Source organism: Harpia harpyja, chromosome 4 (assembly GCF_026419915.1).
Source record: "Harpia harpyja isolate bHarHar1 chromosome 4, bHarHar1 primary haplotype, whole genome shotgun sequence".
Classification (NCBI taxonomy): domain Eukaryota; kingdom Metazoa; phylum Chordata; class Aves; order Accipitriformes; family Accipitridae; genus Harpia; species Harpia harpyja.
In genome coordinates this window covers 60,662,451-60,689,345 of record NC_068943.1, presented here as the reverse complement: position 1 = coordinate 60,689,345, position 26,895 = coordinate 60,662,451, and the positions used below count along the sequence as shown (strand labels likewise).

At 39.0% G+C, this 26,895-nt stretch overlaps 1 protein-coding gene across 16 annotated transcripts in view; it reads left to right on the top strand.

Annotated features, from left to right (window-relative positions):
* PTPRK (protein tyrosine phosphatase receptor type K) overlaps window positions 1-26,895 on the top strand; it is a 415,801-nt gene that overhangs the window by 131,350 nt on the left and 257,556 nt on the right. For all 16 annotated transcript variants that reach the window (XM_052784282.1, XM_052784278.1, XM_052784293.1 and 13 more), the window contains exon 3: window positions 9,874-10,145. In XM_052784282.1, coding sequence (XP_052640242.1) covers window positions 9,874-10,145 — 272 coding nt within the window. The remainder of the gene's footprint in view (window positions 1-9,873; window positions 10,146-26,895) is intronic.

Sequence of the window (26,895 nt, the reverse complement as noted above, 5' to 3'; positions counted from 1 at the left end):
ATATCTTGACTTGGCTCTGGTGCTAGTTGGGCTGTTCCAGGAGGCAGTTCATTTCCCTCGCCTGGGAAGAAATCAAACTTTGCTGTCTCTCTCAGGAGCGTGACACGAGACCTGGGTCATTTTTTTCTGGATTTGCGTGTTGATTTGGCTCATGCAAGGGTCCGATGAGCACAGATGGAGGAGGACATGAGGTGTATCTGTGTGCTCAGAGGAAAAGCTCTGTGTGTTTCAGTGGCAGCGAGCTTTCAGGTCGCCTCGGCTGACATTTGTGAATTCTCTGTGAACTCATTTTTGTGCACTGCAGCAAATACACAGTACACTGAAGACTTACGCAAATGCTTAGCGCTCGCATTTTCTATAAGACTGTCTGCCTTAAAATACTTTTAATATTTTCAAATTTCACTTTAATTTCTTTCCAAATAAATAATACCCTGCAGAGGAAGTGGACAATTTGATCTCTGTCTGCTTGTAACCTTCTCAGTAAAGGAAAGTGTGTCTCTCTAATCAGCATTTGAAAAATCTAAGTGCTCCTTGGCTTGAGGGTCTGTTTGGGTGTTCAGTTTATGTTCAGTAGTGGCGATGATATGGTGTTGTTGTAGTCCTGTAGGTGGACACAGAATGGCCAACACTGGTCTTTCCTCCTGGAAGGTCTGCCACAAAAATGGGTGGAACAAAACTACACAGGGAGATGTCTGTCTGTGCATTACTGCTCATCTTATCCAGCCAAGTAATATCAGCAGTTTGCAGCAACGGTGAAGCAAAATGGATTTCAACTCTTTTCTGCACATGTATTTCATACAGTGAAGTTGTTGCAAGTGTTTGTAGGTTTCTGTGTCTTCATGGGACTTAATTTTCCCCAGGAGGTGCAGAATGCCTTGAGGTTTGGCAGTGTCGGCTGCTGCTCTGGGAACAGCTGCATGTTGGAACATCTTACTGGCTTTAGGCTGTGCAGGCACGAATGGTACCCGGTTACTTGATATGCCAATTGGGTAACTTCATACTGAGTTGACACTATTCTAGAGTAGGAAGTTTTTGGAAGTGTTGCTTAGAAAATATTTTTTTGTTGCAGACAGATAGCCGACCAATGTATGCTGCTTCTTCAGCAGCCAGATTAGCCCCTAGGTGACTGAGCAGCATCCTACAGTCGCCGTGCCACCACCTGTGGGATATTTGTGGGTTTACAACAGAATTTCAGACAACTCAGAGCTGTTGTTACTTTCATCTTAGCCATCCATTCATGGACGCCGACGTTACAAATTCATGACTGAGTGCCTCGCTTAATTCTCAAATAAATATGAAATACTATTCCATGTGCCTTTTGGTTACTTAAAGGCAGCTTACTGTTCAGTAACACTGTGGTTTTAAAAGCTTGCCTGATGCACTGTATCAAATGTCATTTTCTGAATGCTTTGTTGGAAGAGACTGTTCAAAGGAGCATATCATAAGATAAATGCTCTTTTGTACAGATGCTGCAAGCTTGCATTACAAATTTCAGTTGCTGACATTTTTCTGTTTCAGATTTTGGAGTGCTTAAAGCCTATGTATTTGCTAAAGATCCATCACAAGAAAAAACAGGGTGAAAAGACTTAAATTATCATACCTCAGAAACTGGTATCTCATCATGTTTTCTTTTTCTGCATCAGTACAAACAAATCCACAGGAAGCTGATGTTATGTATAAGAAAACTAGAAATTCAAATACTTCAAAAGTGTGTATTTTTCATGTTTATTCATATGTAAAATGTTGATAAGGGGAACAGAACTTTTGTAGCTGCTTATAGCCTGAGGAATGATTTTCAGTCAAAACTTCTTCATAAACTTTGCTTCAAATACAGGCATACCTTTGAAACATGGCGGGTTTTTTCTTTCCTTCCCCCCCCCCCCTCCCTTTTAATTGGCAAACATTTTTGTGTTATTATGGAATAGACGAGTCATGAGTGATAGCAGTATCATGCTAGTAGTATCATAGGTGTGAATACTGGTAAAGTGTTGTGGTGCCTGTGATACTAATTCTGTGGCTGACCCAGTTCTGCTTTTATTTCCCTTGCTTGGATTGGTCTTATTCTGTGCTGCCTTATCAAGCTGTCTCACCGTTGCTTGACCTCCATGGGTGTGGAAAATGGGGGAATCCCAGTTACATGACCCTGCTGTAGAACAGTGCTTTTGGCATCATCAAGTACAGGCTGGAGGGCAGGACACCTCCTCTCGTCATATGAAATTGCAGTGTCTGTGCAAAATTGATGAGCTTTTGCAGTCCACTAGTTTCTATTTGCATGAGCGAGTACTCTGCCTTTATTTACACAGTGTAGCTTAATGCCTGTTTCGGGTTGGTTATTTTAATAATTCTCATTCTCTGTCAGAAGTAGGGGAAAAAAAAAAGGGTTGGATTCTCCAGAAAAATTTCCCCTGTCTTTGTGTTGTATGGTTTTTTTTGTCGGTGGTTTTAATCTTTGTAGTAAATTCAGAGTCTTGACTTGCATTTTTGTTGTGGTGCATTGGCAGTGAGCTATGCAGCGAAGCTGAAGTTGGTGATCCTGATTTTCTTCCCCTTTCATTTTGACAGTCTGTAAAGAAGTTGAAACAGGCCTTCAACAATTGGGTCTTGTGTATGGAATAATACTGCAAGCAAGTGAAGTGTGTGGAAAGATAGCTCTGAATTGTAGCCATTTAAAGAAACTTTGGAGAACTCTTGTGTTGTTTATACCAATAACATTAGTTTTGATTTTTTTTTAAATGAAAGCAGCCGACTGACAGGCAAATCAGGATATAGTGATATTGTATATTTTGTGTGTGTATCAAGTAATATATCTTAAGTGGGATTATAGTGTCTTTACATTTAGTTCTAGATACAGTCCTTAAGGCATGAAACTGAACAGATGGACAGGGCATTAAAATTAGAAAGCTTAATATTTTCTCTGGTTTTTCTTCATAATTTCTTTAATATTGTTTTTTTCTGTGTCCTAGGGTGGCAGATACTCACTATGTGTTGGGTAATGAAAGGAGAAAGAGGAAGAGGAGACTATAATGGTTTAGGGTTTTTTTTAAAACCCAAGCAGATGGAGGTTTATCTAGAGTATATTTAATTTATTCACTGGCTTTGGTTTTTGGTTTGGGGTTTGTTTTTTTTTTTTTAAAAGAATATCCTTCGTGAAAGAAGAAAAAGTTAATAGCTTTTGAGGTTTTGTCATTAGCCTTTACTTTTTCCCTTCTTGCAGATTACAGAAAAACATGTAACAGGCCCTCTGTGAAATGATCACAGGGATATTACTCTGAGGAACAAAATAAGCATAAATACTAGTGTGTGGGAAATGTAAGTTTTCTGTGAATTAATATGGTTGTTTCTGAACTTCTGTATGCAGTCTACTTCCAGTTGCAAGCCTACTTCTGTATTTCAGTGTCAGTTCATTGCCCACCGTCTCTCATAAACGTTGCCTGAAACCTAATCGGGGACTATAATGTTATGTAGTTGTTACTAAAAAATGAAATAAAAAGGTCACATAGTCCTGAGCTTTAGGATAATGCACTTAAGTACCTTGACTCTCCACCTCATGTCATTGACATTGCTATGAAGTAAAGACAACACATTCTTTTAGCTTTATGGGGAAGACTTCTTTTTTTGTGAATCTGTGGGGTTTTTTCCCCATCAGCAAACCACAAAGTTGAATCAAGTTCTGTACCCGTAAGTCTAGTTGCATATGAAATTCAGAACTTTCTGAACTATTTTATTTTCACCTGAAGGTGATATAATCGTGTGCTAGGAACTGAAGGAGCATGCTCACAGGCAGAGACGTTACCACAGTGTGCCCTCGAAATGGAGATCGTTTGATGGTTAGTACTTGTTTGGAGGAAAGAGGATTTGCAGGAGTTGAAGACCAGCCCGCTGAAAATTACAAGTTTCACACCTCAAATAGAAGCCCGTTTTTCAGGGAGCAAAGAAGTGAGAGAAAATAATTTGATCAGGAAACCGATCTGCCACATTGATACATTACAGCAGGCATATTTTATTTAAGGATTCTCGGCGCCCCCCCCCCCCCCCCCCCCCCCCCCCCCCCAGTCTTAGCATGATTTCTTACCTGCAGTTAACTGTTACATGATACGAAAGCTTGGTTTTCAATAGGGGATAAAAACTAAGGCTTTTCACAACTACTTAGTTAAGGAATTCATTAATTGTGTAATGATTGGTCCTTGCCACTGAGCTAGAACATCAAGTTCAGTGCTTATGAAAATAAACAAAACATAGTGAAAGCTAAGAGGAATATAGAGATATATTTAAAAAATATGGCTAAGGAAAAGTCTGATGTCTCTTACTCCATGCCTATGTAGATGCCTTTTAGCAGGTTCATGAGTAAGTGCTGAATAGGCATCAAAATCTTCCTGAAAGTCAGATCCTAAAGTTGAATTCCTGGCGTTAGCTGGGTAAAGGCTCAGGAGGCAGTGCCATTTAGCTGTTTCATACTCTGATGTTTCTATTCTGTGCAGGAGAGAATTGGATTGACCTTTTACATCAGGAATAATATTAGGAGCTATTAACTGGCAAATAAATTGAAGGCACTTAAGAGGAGAAGAGCAAAAATGAGAGGGTGGAGTTTGATTTGGAGAAATATAAACTACGTGTAAGTAGGAAAAATTAACACTTAAGTGTGTTGGGGGAAAGAGAGCATGCATTATGAATTTTAGAGATTGTAAACTCGCGCGGATGGGGAAGACTCTTTGGGGAATTACTGAAAGGAGGGTGAAGCAGCATCAGTGTCAAACTATGTGTTTCAAGAAAAATGTTACTGATGACTTATAATGCATTTTGTAACTGCTCTACTGCCAGAGTAACTAAAGACTTTGTGCTTGGGCATGGTAAAAAATAGACAGTGAAATGAATAGTTAAGAGCAATGGCTCTTTGTTCAGGTGTAGATGATGACTTTGGATAATTTTCACCTCTCATTTCTTATGGCATCATCCAAAGATGAAATTCATCCTTTCTGTCTTGTAAGAAGAAAAAATGAACTTTTGCTTTTTCATGTTAAGTTTCTCTTTCTTCATTGCCTAAAATATGGATTGATTTATTTATTTATTAACATTTGAGGGTTTAATGAGGCAACTCATTTGCATTGATATTATTCTTGTAAAATTCTAGTGGAAACAGAGCATGGGTCAGTTGTTTTTTTGGGGGGGGGGATCTTTTTCTTTCTTGTCTGCAAGGGAAGTAGGTGTATTTAGTGTTTTACATCTGCTTGTGCTTGATCTGTTAGGCCAATAACAATGGGAAAAATCACAGAGCCTGTCTCCACTGGGATTTAATAAAACAGCTAGTATATGCGGTTAGCTGCATTTACAGTAACTGCAGTTAGCTAACACTATCTAACTCCTTCCCTTTTGGCAACTGTGGTGAGTTGACCTTGGTCAGACCTCCACCCTGCTGCTCTTTTGCTCTCTTCCTCAACAGCACAAGGGGAGAAAATAAGGTGGAAAAGCCCACAGGTCTAGATAAAGACAGGAAGATCACTTCTTTGGTAAATCACCAGTTACTGTCAAGGGCAAAACAGACTCAGCTTGGCGAAAAATTAACTTGATTTCCTCTCCACCCCCCCAGCACAGGGGGATAGGGACTGGGGTTTGCAGTCAATCCATCACACTTGATCTCTGCTGCTCCTTCCTCCTCACCCTGTTCCCCTGCTCCAGCTGGGAGCACCGTTGTGAATAGTTAGCTCTAACATTTGCTCTACACTCTTATTCAAAATCTCAAATAGTTAGTTAATCTTGGGGATTAATAAGATTGTGAGCATTTCCCTCATTTATACTTTGCATTTCCACCAAGTCCAATAATATCTTACCATCTAGCTTGTAATCACCTGTCCTCTTGTTATTTCTCTCTGTTTTAATGTTAAATATCTGTGTAATTGTTCTCTGTTGCTTGAAGAAGTTTGCCGAGGTTTACATACTACCTCTTGATTTTGTATCTTGCCAGTATTACCAATAATAATAATAATCCAAGTTGTTGGTTAGCTCTGTGAAATGGCATCTTGGCTGTTTTGTCATCCCTTTATTAAGTATATCTATTAATAGAAAACTTTTGACTTGGTAATAATGCAATATTACAGACTTATTTCCTCTGTGTGTGATTCCCCCCCCCCATATGCAGTTATGCCTATGTTTTATCGTTTGTACATAAATATAAATGCTGTCTGTCCATTTACATGGTCAGCTGGGCTTGCATTAGTTGTACATGAGAACAGGTCAGATGTCTGCCTGACCACCTGGGATCTCTGTGTGCCAATATCTGTGCGTACCCTGGAGCATATGTTGTCTTTGAAAGTCTTGTTTTTAATATCCATATATTTTGATGTTTATTTGGATAACATTATAAATTACTTTCTTCCTCAAATCAACACAGTTCCCATTCTCTATAGCTAATTAATTATTTTAAAAAGAAAGGAAAATCTTCTGACACTGGTTTTATTTAATCTTTTTACTTCATGTCTCATAACATTTATTAAATGCGTACATTTGTTTTGGTACATGAAGGGGCACTTGGTGCTAATACTGTGAGTACTTATTTTCATAAGGATGCGACCCCACTGTGGTCCTTCTTCTGGTGGGCCTTGCTTTATAAAGTAGTCTAGCATTAGCCAATACCTTTCAAATCTGAAAACTTTATAGCTTGATCTCATCAACGCTATGCTACCTCAAAGTTTGCTGGACATCTAATTATAAATGTTTTGTTTCGAACGCTATCCTTTCTGTAATTTCTATTATTCATATTTATGTGGCCTCATTTATTTTAATAGATTGCACAGAAACCTGTGCTACATGCATAGTACTACAAAATACAGTTTTCAGTGTTAAAGGAAATTTTTGTTTAAAAGAAACTGTAGAAAGAGTATGGCTTAAGTTTTGCTTAAGGGTTTAAGTTTTGACATAGCGTATTACAAGCATGTATAAATGGGAAAAAAACCCCAACTCTTTCAATCCTATAGTATTTCTTTACAAATAAAGAATGACTTTATAATAAAGGATGTAAGAAAATATTTTCTGTGTTTTTCAAAGATGTAAATTTGATGTATAGTTTACTTTGGCATAGGCTTCTGATTTTCTTGGAGTAGGTAGACAACTGAGGAAAGAGCAAGGTTGTGTACATTCATGGGATATAGCCTCTTAAGTTTAAAGAAGGGGGGCAAGGGGAAGTAGTTTGTGAGATGCTGAACAGATGCTTTGGCTTTGTGATAAATGGTTTATGAACACTGTCTGGAGCTTTCATGAAATGTTGTAGCATTAACACATGTAGATATATATATGCAAATTTACTGCTAAGTATTTGTAAATGATGAAAAATGAGGTTGAAAAACTGGAATACCATAAAATGTGTTGATATGCAGAAAAATGTATGTTGGAGCTTCCAAAGGCTATAGCAAATTACATTACTGTAGGAATAAGACCTTGTTTATTCTAGTTTATTTGTTATAATTTGATTGTGATTTTCTTTTCCTCCCAATGGTTTTATCTTGAGATACGTTGAAAGAAACAACATCTCAAAAATTCTGCAAAGGTCACTTCTTATATTCTGTTCCTTTCTTCCCCCTCCCCAGATTCCCTTCAGAAAGTTTGGAGGGTTTACCTGCTTCCTGATCTTAGCTTTAGAAATGTTAAAAATAAATGTTTATTTTGTGTAGGAAAAAATCAGTGGCTTTTTGTGTATTGCTTAAAAATATTTGCAAGATAAATGTAACAAAAGCTAACAGGCAATATAGACGGCTATGGAGAATCCGTGCTAACAGTGTGGAAAGCAGTCTTTGTAATTTTTCCCTGATCCTTCTCAGTTTTCTAACTCTTACGGAGAAAAAATCCCCAAATTGCTGACATACAACGTCCCCCAGCCACATGCATAGTACTTATTCACAGGACTTTGAAAATATTATTCTGTAATGTGTCAATCATGAATAATCAGGTGCTTATAAGAGCATATGTATGATTAAGGTAGAGATTACAAACAAGCATATTACTAAGTTTATTCTAGAGTCAAGGGGTGTAAAAACTGCACACCAGTGGTTGTGGTTTACAAGCACTTTTTTGAGCGGATCTTGTGCAATTGTCAATTAATTCTAGACAATAATCATGCAAGACTTCTAATAACAGCAAATCTAAATAGTATAATATGATTCCTTTGTGTCTTTATAAACAGGTGTTAATGGTGAAGAGATCATCAGAAACTGATACTTTGCTAAATTCTCTAATAAAAAATAAATCCAATAATGGATTCTGTATATCATTCTAAATATGAAGTAGTTGCTTATATTACATTATAGTAGAATTTTCTTTAAACTTTTTTTTTTTAAGATTAGTATTAAAATAAAGATCTCAGCACAGTACTTTAATAAGAGCCGCTTTCATTCTATAGTATTGTTTTCTGTTTTGTTATAGATTTTTTAGCACAGAATTGCTTTGCAGGCTAGTAAATTAGCATGTCACACAGATCACTTAATCCATATACATAAATTTTTATATTTCCCTGAGCAACAGCTTGTCAACAGTTTTCAGAATAGTTAATACAGCTGTTTAGAACATGGTAGAACACAGTAGTTCTTTGCTGCCTAAAAATCAAAAAACAAAACTTGACGTACAGATTGATCGTAATTTATACAAATATATACTTAAGAGAAGGTTTTTCACCAATAAATGCTCATTCATGTACATACTCTCAGGACTTCTGTGAGACTACTCATTTGGGCAAATGCTCACAAATCTATGATTTTTTTTAAATTTAGGTTAATTTTTGAACTGTATTTTTGATGGACTTCATCTGAACCTAATTCAGGAGGAAGGGCTCTTCATTGTGGTGCTCTTTAGGACTTAAAGTAGAAGGAAAATCTGTCAATGTGAAGTTTCTGGAATCATTAAGCAGGAGGGTAGGTAAGTTCAGGTTAGGAAACCTTCCTGCAGGTAGGATTCAGATTGTATACTGAGTTGGATTTTCTCACTTGGTTGTAAAGTTTTGCCTGGCACGTCTCAGAAGCTTTGTTCTGTGGGGTTCATTTACTAGATAGTACCTGGTATGGAGTTGTTGCTCTTGAAGAAATTGGGCTGCTCTAGGGCTAGCATAGATGGTAGCCCTGTCTTTACTGTCCATTCTGCAGAACAACAGGAAAAACTGTTTCAGCATTATGTCCTGTATAACCTGTTTAAACATCTGATTTCCACTTTCTGCCTTTGTAGCTAGACAGGCTCAGCCTGTTCCGTCTTCTGTATCCTTGTAAAATAAATTTACAAGATGGGCTCTCTTCCAGCTCTAGAAACTTCTGTTATCCCTTCAAATCCATTGGCCAATGGAGCAGCAGACCGAACTTTTCAGGACAAATGTGGCTTGCTGTCTTAAGTGAGCTATTTCTATTGCTAATGTATCTAAAATTCAAATCTGCCTCCTCTTCTGGGTAGAAAAAGGTGTGATAAAGCTGCATTGAGGAACATGGACCTTATTATTCTGTATTTTTCATTTTCAGGAAACCTGTGGAGCAAGTTGAGAGAATTTTGACCTCAGTGACCTCAGAATAATGATGATCCTTTGCTCCTCTCATTATTTTTATTCAGTCTGTCTGTGATCCTATTTCCAATTATCTGATCCTAAAACAAGAGAAAGAAAAGTTTGTAGGTGGAAGCATCTGGATAGGTCCTCAGAGATATGTGATGTCTTCTGTAGATACTGCTTTAGTGATGTTTCTAGGCATTTTATAGCTTGCTGGATTTCTTGCTGGTTGAATTTTGAGATTTTGGGACATGAAAACCTATGCATTCCATCCTTTTTCACAGTGAACAATCAGTTTCTTAGCATTTATCTTTTCCTTACTACTGTTTTGGTTTTTTTCCTTTCCCACTCCCCCCCTTCTTTAGGATCATATATGATAGTGATTTCCTCAGACCATGACCCTGGAGAAAAGACTCGACTCCAACTTCCAACGATGAAAGAAAATGATACTCACTGCATCGATTTCAGCTACCTTCTGTACAGCAAGAACGGAGCAAACCCGGGCACTTTGAACATCCTGGTTAGGGTGAACAAAGGGCCTCTGGCTAATCCCATCTGGAACGTCACCGGCTCCACTGGCAAAGACTGGCTTCGAGCTGAGTTGGCTGTCAGCACTTTCTGGCCCAACGAGTATCAGGTAAGCTTGCAATAAATTCTCACCACTTTTTAACATTTATGGTGAGGTCCTATGCAGTTTGTGTTCATTTTGGTCTGTTCTGATAGAGTATTTTCCTAGTGTCCTTAAATAAAATGTTCTGTTCAGAATAAATAATTAATTGGGGATGGGTATTTTTTATAGGATGTGATCATTCAAAGTTACCTGTTACTGTATAATAGGAAAAAAATAGTCTGGAAACAAGCCTCATTAAAAGAAATTGTAAGGTTAAAGTCCAGGAACATCAAAAATGATAAACCCCCAGAAATAAATTGCTTGTGCAACTGCAATTTGTACTTGTCTTCCCTCCTCTTTTGGATATGCCTGTGTTACCGTGTCTAATTACATGACTGTAAACTGTGTTTTTTTTCCACGTGACATTTGCTTCATTTGCTGTGCAGACAGAATGGTGCTCACCTAATGAGCAGCTGCTCAGGACGTGTTTTTCTCCTGTTTGCTCACTATGGGACAAAACCACCTGCAGTGTAGGGCTGTTGTTTAGAGAGAAAGATCGTCTTTTTATTACTGGATGCTGTTATTTGATTTGTTTGATTAACCTGAGAAAGTACCTGCAGCTGTTTCGCTCAGTGGGTATTTGATGTGAAGGATGAATCTCATACACAGGCATTTTTGTCCTGGCGTGTAGGAGGGAGAAGAGTTGGATTAGATGCACTCATCTGAGTTGTTATACCATGAGGTGTTATGTCATTGTTGTATGTAGTGCTTACAGACCTCCTGTCTAAGGATGCTTCAGGTCATTAGTGCTCTTGCAAACAGTTTGGATATCCGGACTAGTTATCAAATGAAGCAAAGTGGCCTCTTTTTTAATGTTCTGGGGGTTTTTTTTGACTAGTGGTATTGTAGGAATGTTTCTTAAAGTGCCTTTTCTAAAGTTCTTCGCAATTGCCCACGATGAAAATAATCTTCCTAAAAAAATAAGCATCAGCATCAATGCAAGCAGCCTTACTTATATGGTGAAACTGATGTAATTTACTATCACTTTATGTTTTTCTTCAGTTTTTGTTTCCCTGTTTTTAATATTTTTATTTATAAAGGAATTTAATCTATCAGTGACATTGAAACTGGGTGAAATTTGATTTAAAGTTCTGAAACTTGGTTTCATAAAGCTTGGCTTCTGAGGAGGTGTTTTATTAACCCTTTTATGTTGCTAGAAAGTAGCTTTTGGTGTGCTTAAAAGAAACAGGAGCCTTTTATAGCAGTATAGTAGTAATCAAGTATAGCAGTATTATATGCAGTAAATCAGGTTTCTGCTGACAGATGGCCAGGCTTGACAACGAGATTGGTGGTTGGGGCCTTATCTTAGCAACATGGCCATTTTTCACTTGCGTTATAGCCTTCACATTATCTCTCTATAGACTGCACTTAATTCGTTCTTTCCCTTGCTTGGTCATCCAGCAGAGTATTGAAATCATGTGTAACACAGTTTATTTATAAATTAAAAATAAATCTGGAGCAGGACTGGAGAACTGTTAATGCAACCTGCCGTGATTTGTGTACAACTTGCACAATTGCTTTTAGGGACAGGAGGGGAAATCTGCATGCTGTCCATGCACGCCTTCTTGTTTGCACAAACAGGGTTGGTATTTTTGCAGTTTTAAGTGGTCCTTTGAGGTGTCAAAGTCAACATTGCTCTTCATTGGTTTTTGTTGTTGTTGTTGTTTTTCTTTTTTTTTTTATTGTTAGCTTTGAGTTATTCTTCAGCATGGAAATATTTTTTCATTTTTCTCATAAGAGTTCTTTGCTGTGGAGCTCTAGCTTGTGATTTTAGCACTTTGATCTACCTGTTGGTCAATAAGTTTAGCTAGCACTGGGGGAAATACGCACTGATTTTTATAACAAGATGGAAGTGGTTCTTTACTAAAGTGGGAATTGGATCCCTGCCTGTACAAGCAAGGTCACTGCTAAAGATCACTGCGGAGCACAACTGTTTGCATGTACTTTGTTAACCAGGTCAACTTCGCTGCCATTTCCTTCACTTCTAAGTGAAGGAAGAAAGTAGAGATTAGCAGGGGCTGAATAGCACAGGTTACGTTATAAGGAAGTCTCGTATGGTGACTTGGAAGTTAGCAGGATGGCCATGTTAATAGTACTAATAAAGTGGTGCACCTAGGCTAATTAGCTCCTAAACAGCATTTCTGTGTTCTGCTGTGCTTTGTTGAAGCTTTATTGCTTCCTGTTCAAAACGAGCAGAGTGTTTTGCATGTAACTCTAGTACACAGTATAGATACAGTTTATATGTTTTTGTATGGACTTAACATTTCCTTTTACTTATGGGATTATTATTATTGCTTTTAAATAATCAATTTACTTGCCTTTAACTGTATTCTGTTGAGCGATTTCTCTTTTTTTTTTTTTTTAAATTATTTATTCATTTTCTGACAAAACATAGTACAGTTTATTACAATAGCTGTAGTGGATCAAACAGAATTTTTGTTTAGCTTCATATCCTGTCTCTGATGGCAGATAACAGCAGAACCTTGTAGAAGAGTTCACAAACAGGACAAACTCATGGTCATGCCTCCCCCAGAATACACTTCCAGCCTTGAGCCTATTTGTGGTTCAAGAACTTTGAGCTTAAGAACTGAAGTAGTGCCTTTCCATATTCCTGTTAGTCCCTGTGGGGTTTTTTGCAATGATTTAAGCTTCTAGTGTCTACAGTGAGTATGACATGAAATTCTACTGTTAATTCCACATTAGGACTGTTCCCGTGCGTTTCTCCAAGCATGGGGTCTGTAATTCTTCAGTTGTCATATTTTGCATTTGGGGAGTTTCGGCAGTCATGTAATGGTATGATCTGTCTTATTTCTCCTGCTAGCAAGGCATCTGCATCTTCTATTCTGCTTGTTTAACATGTGGATGAACTGTCAAGGAAAAGGGTTTGATTAGAGAATCCCTTGGGATCAAGGATATGATTTGATTTTGATCCTTGTCAGTTCTGGAATCTTTTTTTATCACTCTGTTGGAAATACACCACCTTTGACCTGCCTCAAGTTTGCTGCAAAGGAAGAATATTTTGGGACTTTTGTTGTTTAAACTTTGTAACTGTCTGGGAGTTTTGTGTCTCTGTTGTCTGTGTTGGTTACTCCTGTAACTCATTAATTTATTTTAGTTATTTATTCCTGTCTGAATGCATTGTTTTGTCTAATGCTTCTTTTCATTTCCCCAAGTTCTCTCCTGCTTTGCATAGTAGGAATTATCCAGTTGCTGAAGGCTGTCTCTTCCTTTCTGCTTCTGTCACAGTCATTTTCCACTTCTCTTGCTACCTATGTCATCCTTTTTGAATTTGGGTTTTTGTTTTGGTTTTTATTTGTTTGTTTTTGAACACTGTCTCCCAAAAGTCCCTTGACCACAGGGTCACATCCATGCTCAATTATGTGTCCACTTTGCAATCTGAACCATGGGCTTTCCAGTTTTGGTTTTATATTACATCTCTCTGGTTTTTGTAACCTTTGATCAGAAACTGATAAAGAAACTCTTAACTTGGAACCATAAATCTCAAACTTGTAAAAAATGAATTATTTGGTTTCTTTATGGTTCTCTAGAACTTCATTATACAGTAATGATGCTCAGTAGTTTAACAAAGAGGCTGGCTAGGATACCAGCTTGATAGGAGTGATGGTTACACTTGGAACTATAGCTAGCAAAGTAAAAATACTGAACTGCACCAAGAAGAAATTCTTTTATCAGCTCAGGAAGACTAATGATGCGTGACTGTATCAGAAATAGCGTGGCCAGCAGGAGCAGGGAGGTGATTGTCCCCCTGTACTCGGCACTGGTGAGGCCGCACCTCGAGTACTGTGTTCAGTTTTGGGCCCCTCACTACAGGAAAGACATTGAGCTGCTTGAGCGTGTCCAGAGAAGGGCAACCAAGTTGGTGAGGGGCCTGGAGCACAAGTCTTATGAGGAGCGGCTGAGGGATCTGGGGTTGTTCAGTCTAGAAAAGAGGAGGCTGAGGGGAGACCTTATCGCTCTCTACAGCTACCTGAAAGGGGGTTGTAGTGAGGTGGGTGCTGGTCTCTTCTATCAAGTAACTAGTGATAGAATGAGAGGAAATGGCCTCAAGTTGCGGCAAGGAAGGTTTAGATTGGATATTAGTAAAAATTTCTTTACTGAAAGGGTTGTCAGGCATTGGGACAGGCTGCCCAGGGAAGTGGTTGAGTCACCATCCCTGGAGGTGTTAAAAAAATGCGTAGATGTGGCACTTCAGGACATGGTTTAGTGGGCATGGTTGACAGTTGGACTTAATGATCTTCAAGGTCTTTTCCAACCTAAATGATTCTATGATTCTATGTGACAGTTTTGGTTTTGGCTGGGATAGAGTTAATTTTCTTCTTAGTAGCTGGTACAGTGCTGTGGTTTGGATTTAGTGTGAGAATAATGTTGATAACGCACTGATGTTTTAGTTATTGCTAAGTAGAGCTTATCTTAAGTTAAGGATTCTTCAGTTTCACATGCTCTGCCAGCAAGCAGGTGTACAAGAAGCTGGGAGGGGGCATGGCCGGGACAGCTGACCCGAACTAGCCAAAGGGATATTCCATGTTACAGAACATCATGCTCAGTATATGACTGGGGGGAGTGGGCCAGGAGGGGCGGATCGCTGGTCTGGCATCAGTCAGCAGGTTGTGAGCAACTGCATTATGTGTCACTTGTCTTTTCTTGAGTCTAATTTATCTCTTTTTGTTATATTACTTTTGATAATCATCATTATTATTATCACAATTATTATTATTATTTAATTATTACTATTATTATTATATTTTACTTGAGATAAGAACGGTTTAATAACTAAACCCATGAGTTTTACTTCTTTTTTTCGATTCTCCTCCACATCCCACTGGGAGGGGGGAGGAGTGAGCGAGTGGCTGCGTGGTGCTTAGTTGCTGGCTGGGGTTAAACCATGACACTGACCATTTTAAAAAAGTGCAGGAAAACTGTAGAAAGCCAAATAACTTTCTTGCTGAATTGTGAATCCTGATTTGTGTAATGAATCTGATCTTTATTTTAATATTGATGGTTTATAGGATTTATAAAAGTTGAAATTGCTCAAAGATCTTGGAAAGTTCTTTTCCTTGATGATCTTAAAACATCTTTAAACTGTAATAGTAGACTGAAGATTCACTAATGGTGTGTACAGTTGGGCCAGATGCCAGATAAGGTAGGAAACAGATTTCTTGTGAAATACGAGAATTTGTTGCCCTTTTGGACATCAGATCACTACTCGAAACTTGCAGACATGTGAGACTGTAAACAAGCTGCATGCAGAAAAGTTTGGGAAAGCAGGGGATTAGATTTGATTTAGTCAGTTGATACAGCTGAGAAAGGAAAGCAACAAGTGGAATGCTAGTGGAAAGTACAGAAGTACATAGAGCCTGTATGAACTGCGTAGAATTGAGTTATAAGGCAACTTAAGAAGAAAGCCACCCTCCCAAACTCCCACTTCCTATTTATAAGAACTTGACTGTATATGGTCTCTAACCTTGAAACACTATGTAGCATCAAGAAAATCCAGATCCAGAGAAGGTCTTTAAAAAAAGGAAGCATTCCAAAGGACTGATATTTTCAAAGGATTTTATTTAAAATATATTGGAATACAGAAAATTACTTAAAATAATATCAAAGACATACTGGATTAATAAAATTTGGAACTAGTGTAAGTTTGTTGACTAAATAGGTAAGAATATAATATAGAAAGTGTTATATTGAAAATTTTAAGAAACATTGATAAGCAGCCAACCACTTAATGTTAAAACTTGCTCTGTAAGTCTTGGATGTGGAATTGCGAGACAGTGAAAGTCATCTTGTGGAAATCTCAGTGTGAGCAAGAGAGTTGAGTGCCAGAAGAGCAGTCTGTAGCCATGCATGAGACACAATGCTCAAACAGGCTAAGTTTCTCCAGCCTGGAAAAAGACACAGTTCAGGGGAATATGATAGAGTTCTGCAAAACCATCGCTGGCATGAAGGGGAATCCTCTTCCAGTTCAAGAATTAGGGGCCTTTTTGGTCTGGTGGGGCAATGTTGTGGTTTAAGGTCAGCTGGTAACAAAGCACCACAGCCGCTCGCTCACTCTTCCCCCCGCCAGTGGGATGAGGAGGAGAAAATATAATGAAAGGCTTCATGGCTTGAGACAAGGACTGGGAGGGATCACTCACCAGTTATGGTCACGGGCAAAAGACAGGCTCAACTTGGGGAAAAAAACAGAATCAATTTAATTTACTGCCAATCAAATCAAAACAAGGATAATAAGAAGTAAAACCCAAATCTTAAAACACCTTCCCCACACCCCTCCCTCCTTCCCGGCTCAACTCTGCTCCCGGTTCTCTCTACCTCCTCCTCCTGGCGGCACAGAGGGACAGGGGAATGGGGTTGCGGTCAGTTCATCACACATTGTCTCTGCTGCTCCCTCCTCCTCAGGGGGAGGACTCCTCACTTCCCCTGCTCCAGCATGGGGTCCTCCACGGGCTGCAGGTGGGCATCTGCTCCACCACTCACCTCCATGGGTTGCAGGGGGACAGCCTGCCGTCTCACCATGGGCTGCAGGGGCATCCACCTCCTCCCCCTCCTTCCTCACTGACCTCGGTGTCTGTATGGGGGTTTCTCTCACATCCTACTTCCAAAACCACAAGTTCCTATTCTTATCTGTGTTATCCCAGAGGCGCTACCATTGTTGCTGACGGGCTCAGCCTTGGCGAGAGGCGGGTCCAACTTGGAGCCAGGGAAGCTTCTAGCAGCTTCTCACAGGAGCCACCCACCCCTGCAGCCCCTCCCCTGCTACCAAAACCTCGCCACACAAACCCAAAACAGGGAGCCAGACTGAAAAGAAGCAAACGGAGGTGGATCACACAGCAGGCTGTAGATCCATGAAAGTCTCTGTCAGAAGTAGCTGTTGTGGATGCCAGAGGAGTATGTAGGCTTAAGGAGATGCTGGGCAAGTTCTTGAAAGAGAACTATCAGAAATCAGTAATTAGGCAAACAAGTCCAGTAAGTCTCATGAGCTGAAAATAGCTGGAGAAGCAGAGAGTGTTTTGGGGGGCACAGAGAAGTGATGTGCATTCCTGCCCTGTTCTTACCTTTCCTTATGACCACTGTTAAAGAAAAGATGTTGGGGTAAGTAGACCTTTAGCCTGAACTGCTAAGGCATGGTTAAGTTTTATACAAAGGGCAAAGGCCTCTTTTATAGCGGCCCCCCCAAGTGGATGTGTACTTAAATTGTTTGTATTCCTAGGCAGACTAAATGTAATTTTTATATTCTGTGGTTACCTAAACCAGTCTGTTCATATTCTGTGGAAGTTTTTGTTCTGGCTGAAGAAGCGAGGACTTAACTTCATCTGCCACTACCAGCCCTATGCCCATTTCTCTTGACTCTTTTCCCCTTGTCATCTCATTTCAATCTAACTTGGGGAACATATTTTTAGACTTCTAAAAACCAGAATTTACAAATTAAGCTTTTAAAATTCTTCCAGTTTCTAAGGATTCTCAGAAATAAAGTATGAATTAGAACTTTTGTTTTGGTGAGTGGCTCTGCTATTCTAGCAGAGATATAAAAATTGTTTAGTAAAATGTGTTAGTAAAAGGTTGGCTAGCTTTATAATTAAAGAAAACTAATATTTATTAAACTGAGACGGCTTTTTTTTTTTCCTTAAACTTGCAACAGCTTGTGTTTGGTAGGTAGCATAAGTCACTGAAATGCTCCTCGTGTAGGTGCATCATTCTTTAGCACTCCTTTTGTGGAATAACTGCTTTGAGAATACTTGGTGGCTTTTAAGAATTTCAGGTGACTGTCCATAAGCTGTTTTGCTCCTAGTTCATTAATACACAAAGAAATGGCTTATACATCTGTTTGTTTCCTTTCCTTCTTTCCTCCATAGTTTTCATGAGTTAAAAGCACTTCTAACTGTCTCACTGCTTACCACTATCACTAATGATTGAAAATTGAACCCCTTTGGATATATTTCCAAGTAGGAATGACGCTGCTTTCATGTCAGAAATGCTTTGTAATCCCCTAAGTGTTCTCCTTCCTGGCTGTTACTTGCTAGACAGCACTTAATCAAAAGACTTTCTTTCTTTATACAGTTTATTGAAGAGTTACTCAAGAAATGCTTTTTTATAATGAACTTTCTTATTGCTTCTCCAAGACTTGTTAGGACAAACAAAACACTACCTTTTTCTATCTGTTAGGATAAACATGAAAGTGTGCAGGCATATCTGTTACATTTCTGTCTCATTTCTTCAGAGATGTTTATCAATTTGGTGAGGACAAAGAAAGATTAAGTTCCAGCAGAGTGATTACCAGCAACATTTTAATAATTAAGTTCTGTAGATCACAAAGCACTTACAGCTCTCAAAGGACTTCTGCAAATACTGTCTCATTCCAGTCTTCAAACTGGAAAACTATAGTGCACAGAGTGAAAGCGAGCATTGCCCAAACAAGCCCCGTCATGGCTGAGGTACCATCCTTCAGGTTTTCAGTCCCACCTAAGTATTGCAGATTTCATGGATGCTCTTTCTTTTTTCTTAGAAAAGACAATGCTGATTTTGACTGTTAGTTAAGGTCTGTGGCATCGTTTCAGCAGGGTATGTTCTACAGGCTAGCCACAACGTGCTTTTTTTCCATCCAGAGTTAGCTCGTTTATGAGCACAGGAAGTTCCTGAGGGATAAGGGAATGATGGTGATATATGCTGTTGTACTCTCCCTTGTCTGTTGTGTTGTGTGTCCCCCCTTTTTTTCTTCTTTTTTTTCTTAACAACTTTTAAATTGTCATATGGAGATGTGTATAATAGCTTTCCTAGCTTGGTGGATTTAATTTTTGCTAGCCTATTTTGGAGATACCTAATTTGTTTTGGGGTCTGCTACATCAAAAAAGGCAAATATGATAAAGTAGTATCAAAGAATTTTTACAATTAAAAATAGCAGAGATTATTGTTAATCAGGTAAAAACTGTCAGCCTTGTCAAAGTCAGTGACCCAAGTTGTACTTCTCCATTGCAAGCAGAGACGGCTCTGCCTCCACAAAACACCAAGAGCTTCATTCCAGCAGGGACATAGAAGAAATCATTTTGGACACCTTGGTTTTTACAGGCTAAGGAACTATGGAGACTGAGCAATCACTTATGTTGCTCTGTCCTTAGTCAGATGCTGTAGAAAAAATGAATTTGCAGAATTTTAAAACTAAAGTGTTCGTATGTCTAAAAAGAAAATTTTAGCAATAATGTAGCTCTTTAGAAAATAACATGCTTTTCTATGTTTACTCCTTCCCTTTTCCTTTAAGTTTTTCAACACTGTCTTTTCTACTACTTTGCTTTCTGTTACATTACAGTCTCTGAGTAGCTTTCTTTTGTTCTACCATGTTCTGGGTTTCCTTTGCTAAATGTATGATCTGAACTTAAAAACTAAGGTAGAAATGTCATACTTGAAGCACTGGAGTATTTTAAGGAACTGCATGACTATATGTACAAGATGTTCAATTCTCTTTCCATTGAATAGTGTAGTGTCAATGAAGCTGATGAGCATTTTGTCTTTTTTCACTATTCCCTGCAAGATAGTGGATATTTTCCGGGCAAGGTGATGAAAATTTAGTAGATGCTTGGCATTTCCAAAGGCAGTGAAAGATTTGGAGGTTAATGTGCTCTATGAGTCCATGTTATAAATTATCTTTAATTACCCAAAAGTCTCAGGTGGAAAACTAACTGGCTGTAAACTCATGAAGACTTACTTCGAGATAAATATGTAATATTTTTAGCCAGTATTTAATTTCTGATGAAATATATGTGTCTTTAACCTCAGCGCTCTACCAGGAAACATTCCACTCATCAGCAAGGTGGTATGCAAATTTTATATTAACCTTGATTACCAAGAATATGAAAAGCCTGTAGCATTCCCCTCCCTGTCATACAGTAGGCACTGTCAGGCAGTGGAGAAAACACTATTGCTAATCAGCCACCTCGGAGTGCCTAATTCAGTTTTTCAGAAATACAAGATTGACTTAAATCATGGTGTGTAAATAAAGAACTTCTGGATGGTTGCTTTTGTCAAGATTTTTCTTTTTTAGGATTTTTGTCTATAGTTGGAAAGCATGATTGCTTGTTATGCAAGAAGCTCAGATTTTGTCATATTTTTATCAGCTTCTGCAAGATCTCCCTTTCGAAGAAATATTGCGAATATCACACTATCAAGGAGCTGGCAATGATATACTTTTCCACGCGGCTGTTCTTTAAAACATGTTTTTATTCAGATGAAAAGTGAAATGAATGAAAGAGGGTTATGGCAGAAATCAGTGATATATGCTTCAAGTAGATGGTTAAAGGAAAGCAGAAATTGATAATACTTTATCTCATTATACAGGTTCTGAAAAGATTAAGTAATGAATTGTGCTCTGTTAGGGGTTTCCAGACTATCCCTAAGTGAAAGTAAATAAGAGAAAAAGTGTAATAGTGCAGTATTGAATTATTATCAAAAAGTTCACTAAAATCTCTGCAATTCAGAAATTGGGCCTTGAAGAGTCAGGGTCTTTGACTTAAAAGTCTGAACTCATCAATTCATCACTGATAAGATGTATTGTTAGGTAATTTTTGCTGTGAAGCATTGTATGCTGCTAGTTGTGTGGATTTTCCCTGACACGACCCCCTTGCCCCCAATAATGCATACGTTGGAAAAAAAATAATACTGACAATTAAGCAGCCACTTAACTTTCTTTTTGTCCTTTCCTGCCTTTTATTATTTAGGGCAAGATGAAATGCTCTAGAAGAATTTTTTTTTTTTTTTAATTCTGTCCATACCATGCTACATGTTGGTTGTTTTGATGGTTTGGGGGTTTTTTTCTTTTTTCTTTTTTTTTTTTCATATTTTTTTTTTCTAATGCTAAATGGTGAACAGGCCTGAGGCTTGGAGTAAAGTCAAAAGGCTTTCTTCATCCAGAGTAATATGTAATAGGAATCCCATGTTGACTGGTGATATGACCTCCTCATAGGGAAATGAATACCTCATATCTTTGTAATTCTCACTACCCTGTATGTACTTCTTTTCTTTAGTTTAGGCTTTTTTTGAGGTGACATTGAAAAACCAACTGAGATGTTTGCTCTGAAGGAAAAAATATTCAACATTCCAAGATGAGGGAAGAAATGTATCAATTACTTTGCACTAGGATCACATTCTGATCAATTATGCAAGGTTCATGTATTTAAACAAATAAACAAGCAAACAAACCAGTATGGTTGATTTTTCCCCTTTGCCCAAAAGATAATATAAAGCATTTTAAGACACCCCCGCCCTCATTGGCCCCTTCTGCCAGAGTGAAGTAAATTATACCCCTATTCTGGATATTCTGAAACACCATCTGAAATAGAATAATTTCCTGGCTCTAAGGTAGTGATGGGAAGTTTGCAAACTAGTAATTGCCCTGTGGGATGCAGGGTGATGGCACAGTCAGGCAGATAGTGCTCTGGGCTCAGAGCCAGGAACTGTTGCATTGTAGTCTTTGCAGACATACTATTTTCTTCTTTGAGAGCTCACTCTCTCTCTTATTCTTAGTCAGTTGTGAAGCTCCTTCACTATTTTTTTTAAATGTCTTTATGTGCAACTCCCAGAAGGTTTAAAGAATTATTATAAAACTTGTTTAAGTGGATTACTTCAAGTAAAGTACTTTGGCTACCTAGAAGAAGCCCTGCACAATCCTGTGAGCCAGGCTGCGTTTTTTCCTGGTGTTTTGTTTTTGGTGGTTTGTGGGGGGGTGGTGGTGGTGTTTTGTTTTGTTTTGGTTGGTTGGGTTTTTTGGTTTGGAGTGGGTGTTTTGTTTTGGTTTGGTTTTGTGGCCTTGTGGTCTTCTGGAGTCTTTTGCGTGTGGTCCACGAGACCTTTTTGTGTACCATGCATTTGCTGGAATAGGTTCCGTAGCTGGAAACCTTTTTGGTTTTAAGGTTTACAGTTGCTCACTGAGGTTTCCTTGATCAAACACCAGGATTACTGCATCTCTGTCCGTGTCTCAAACAAGCAACAGCAAACGGAAACTAGCCCATAACTTGTCCTCTGTGTTGAGCCGGGACAGTGCATTAGTGCTTGACAACTGCAAGACAGAGTGAAGAAACGTTTTCCACGCTGGTGGAGGGGGCAGATTGTGCGAGCATCCCTGCTAATACAGAGCAGAGGAATTCATGGGGTTGTGGCAGTGTCACTGTCCTGCTGCAGTGTGACGATCATTGTCTTTACCGGGGTAGTGGTGTGTGCCTGTTTGGTGCCTGTGTGAGTTGTTACCTTTAGAAATTTTGTGTGTGTGTGTGTCTTAAGTGATCAACTTTTTGGCTTGGATAACAAAATTGGCAATTATGGCAAAATGTAGTCTTTGCTATGCTTGCCAAGCATTGAATTTATCTCATAGGTTGTGTGTTCTTCAGTAGGTATTGTCTGTTGGAGGAAAATAACTTGTCAGGTTTTTTTTTTTTAATTTATTATTGTGTTGCATGAGGTAACTGAAATTTCAGTGCTGCAGGTTTTTAATTCTTCAAATACAGGAGGCACACATCTGTCACGTAGGGGTAGTAGATGTTTGTTGCTATTTATGGAATGAAATAATATACAATCAAGGAAAGCATGTGTGTTCAATTTGAATGATTTTATGATCATATCATACAATGGTTTGAGTTGGAAGAGACTTTAAAGATCATCTAGTTCTAACCCCCCTGCCATGGGCAGGGACACCTTCCACTACACCAGATTGCTCAAAGCCCCCTCCAACGTGGCCTTGGAACACTGCCAGGGATGGGGCATCCACAACCTCTCTGGGCAACCTGTTCCAGTGCCTCACCACCCTCATCATAAAAAACTTCTTCCTTACATCTAATCTAAGTCTACCCTCTTTCAGTTTAAAGCCATTACCTCTTGCCCTATCACTACATGCCCTTGTAAAAAGTCCCTCTCTGGCTTTCTTGTGGGCCCCCTTTAGGTACTGGAAGGCCGCTATAAGGTCTCCCTGGAGCCTTCCCTTCTCCAGGCTGAACAGCCCCAACTCTCTCAGCCTGTCTTCCTAGGAGAGGTGTTCCAGCCCCCTGATCATCTTTGTGGCCCTCCTCTGGACCCGCTCAAGCAGGTCCATGTCCTTCTTATGTTGGGGGCCCCAGAGCTGAATACAGTACTGCAGGTGGGGTCTCATGAGAGTGGAGTAGAGGGGCAGACCTCCCTCGACCTGCTGGTCACGCTTCTTTTGATGCAGCCCAGGATACAGTTGGCTTTCTGGGCTACAAGTGCACATTGCCAGGTCATGTTGAGCTTCTCATTGACCAACACCCCCAAGTCCTTCTCTGCAGGGCTGCTCTCAATCTACTCATCGCCCATAAGGCCCATAAAGGTGCATAAGCCTTCAAAAAAACCCAAAAATCTATATTGCAGCCTTCCTCCTGCACTTTTGAAGTTCTGGAAGAGGAATGAAATATTAGGGATTTTGTGGTGGCATTCAAGTGGTGGTAGTCTTGAGCTGTAACACAGAACAAGAAAAGAAGCAATAAAAGAGAAAGAGAAGTTCCTGTTACCATGTTTTCAGTGTTTTTTAATGTAAATCTTAAAAGTGGGGTAACAACCTGTTGTTTGGTTTTCTACTGCTTTTAATGAGAAGAGAGTGAGCCTACCATATTGAACAAATTTCTCTCCTATATGAACTGAATTATTAAACTGGTTTGTAAGGTACTGAAAACTGTGGTAAGTTACCGATGTGGTGATGTGGTTTTTTGATACAGGTTAAGATATCAAGCAGCTTGCAATGCATTGTAGTCAAATTTTCAGGTTGCAAAACAATATTTTCTGTCATAGATCTTGACAGGAGACTGGTTGGTTTTTTTGTGCAACTTAACAAAGAAATCATGCAACAAAGCTGGAATTCGCTTGGCTGGCATCTTTGGTCCTGGACGTAATTATGAGATCTTAACACCATATATATTTGAACAATGAAAGGCAATACAGGTTAACAGCAGCTGTCTGGTTTTCCATAAAGAGCTGGAACATCAGATACGCTTATCTCGGTATCATTGAATTCAGTCTGAATTACAATGCTCAAGTGTTGATTTAGTACTAATTTGTGCAAAGTATAACGTAGTATAACCAATATTTTTCAAAAAGCTATGTGAGTAGTTTCAGTTTTATGTTTGTCTTAATTCAGAAATCCTAATGAAATAGAACATGGCATGCATTTTGATGTATTATTTGTTTACATATGTTAGATAAATATTGTATAGCTTGTTGAAACAGAAAAATGTGTTAAATGGGTATTTTGTCACAACAAAGCAGTTAAACTAGACACACACACTTTCTTTGGCTGGAGCTTTACGGAACCGTCAGTTAGGTTCAATATATTTGATAGAACTGCACCCCAAACTAGAAAGGGGTTGTTTTTTTCTTTTTCAAAATTGTAACAGTAGAACTTTCATTTTCCAGAAATGTATCTTTTTTTTCTTCTTCCCTTTTTTTTTTCTTTTTCTTTTTTTCTCTTGTCAAGGGTATTACCTGTGCTAAGACAGTACTGAAAAATGTGCATGTTTCAGGACCTGTTGGCTGGGGTCAGATCTGTAATGGGGAGGTCTGCTGAAATACAGATGTCTTCATGCTTCTACTTCTAAAGTTAGAGTGTGTTTTATTTTGAGCATATGTATGTCTTGCTCATTCCCAGAAAGGAGTGGCAGGATCAGTAGTACAGGCAATAAGCTTAGTTTCTTTTTCTGTGAATCTGAAAATGTCAGTGTAATCCAGGTACAGATATTCTTAATAACCACATAGAGGGTTATAATTTTACTCAAAAGTAAAGTCATAACGAAGGTAAGTAATTTTCTTTCCAGTTTAATTAGAGTGTTAATTAAATTGGGAAAACTAGCTTGTCTATTTTCAAATCCAGAGTAATTTTGCTACATTAAGTCTACTGTAGTGTTAAAACCGGTTCTGCAAGTGCTGTGTGTGGCTGAGATTGCAGAGCAGTTTCCCTGCTACAGAACACCTCTGAAGCAAACTCTGCAGAAACCACATTGGTAGTTTCATTTAACAGCCAATATTTGGCTAATGCATTCCAAATCCTTGTACCTTTGCAACAATCTTTTCTGGTAAGTTTGAGGGAAAAATACTTTGGGTTGGGCCAGGATGAGGGCAAAGCACAGCACGTGAGACATAAGTTAGTTGTGTCGTTTTGCACACTGTGCTCTTTGGCTTCCTCCCTGAGCAGGTTCTTGCTATATCAGTGGGGGAAAAAAAAATCCAAAAAATAACTAAAAAATTGCAAGTCCCCCAAAACAAAGCCTTAACCAAACCATACAGCAAAAATAAAGTCTTTGCATGCGAGGCTGGTGAGTTGCCTAGGGTCGCTGAAGAGTGTGATGCTTCCCAGTGTGGGTGTGGGAGAGCAGCCAGGGTTATGTAGCCGGGGGCAAGGGCGGGGAAGCGAGGGAGCGGTTTGGGGACCAGGAGGCTCCAGCACTTTTTAGCCCATAGGTCAGCATGGTGCTGCCTTTGATGCTGTGACCTGCCCTTGCTTAACCAGGGCTGCAGCAAAACTATCCCGGACTTGTAACTTGACGCTGCACTCGGCAAGCCAGCCCTATTGAATTGTGGGGGAACAAAAGCCTGTATTTCCATTTAAGATCGGGGAGGTTGTTTTCTCAGGGGTGGTTGGGAGAAAAGCTTGCACAGCGCTGTTTGGAAACTTGACTTTACTTTAGGCAGGTCTCCAGCCTTCGTGTTCGGGAAGGGAATTTTTTGAACCTGTAACAAGTGCAAAATGCTGTAGGGCCTTTTTCTCGGAAATCTGCAGGCAGACACGGCAGGAATAAAATGCAGGGAAGGCTCCAAATGCGAGCATCAGGAGAGCACAAGCTGCTGGGGCAGTCAGCACCAGAAGGCAGAGGCGGGGAGGACGGTGGAAAGTTGTCACTTCAGCTGCAGCTTCCTGGAGCTGGGACATCAGTAATGGGCAACAGATCTTTCTGGAGGCATTACTTAATGGCCAGTTAAGTTGCCTCTGGAGCACTGATGGTGACAAGAAAGTGCACGGAATATTTCTAGGGAGAATTTGGGGGGGGGGGGCAAAAATTGTTAATGATTAGGTATTTGCTTTCAGAAAATATATGTCAAAATGAGAGTAGGATCTGCTTCCTTAAGTGTAGTCAACAGGTTTAATGTGTTTATTTGCAAAAAAAAAAAAAAGAATTTGTGATTAATTTTTTTTTTAAGTTGTAACAAAAAATCAAGTACAGTTTTCATAAAAATGGAAAACCAGGTCAATTTCAAACCATATAAATTGGGGAGTTTAATAATTTGAGTATTGTTTGGTAAAGTTGATTTATTCCAGAGAGGGAACAGTGCCAGATACTTCATGCCTCCAAAGATCACATAGGGCAGGTGTGCAGCTGCAGATGGAACTTTTCTCTGTAAAATTTGACCCTAAGCCGAAATGACTTTTTTTTTCTTGTACTTCTCCAAAAGTGCTAGATGAAGCTAAAGCTGAACATCTGAAGAATGATCCAAAAAAACTTATCAAGCATAGAAGCTGGACTTCTGGTCTTCCATTGATAACACTCATATAGTTTAAAATCAGATTAGTTTATTAAAGAAAATGACACGGTTTGTGTTTAAGTTAAAATGTGGCTTCGACTGCTTCACTTTTATTAGTTCAATTACTGTAATTTTAAATGTATTAAATTTTCATGGTGTACAAAGGAGCCTTATAGCAGATCTTAATTGCTTTTCTGAA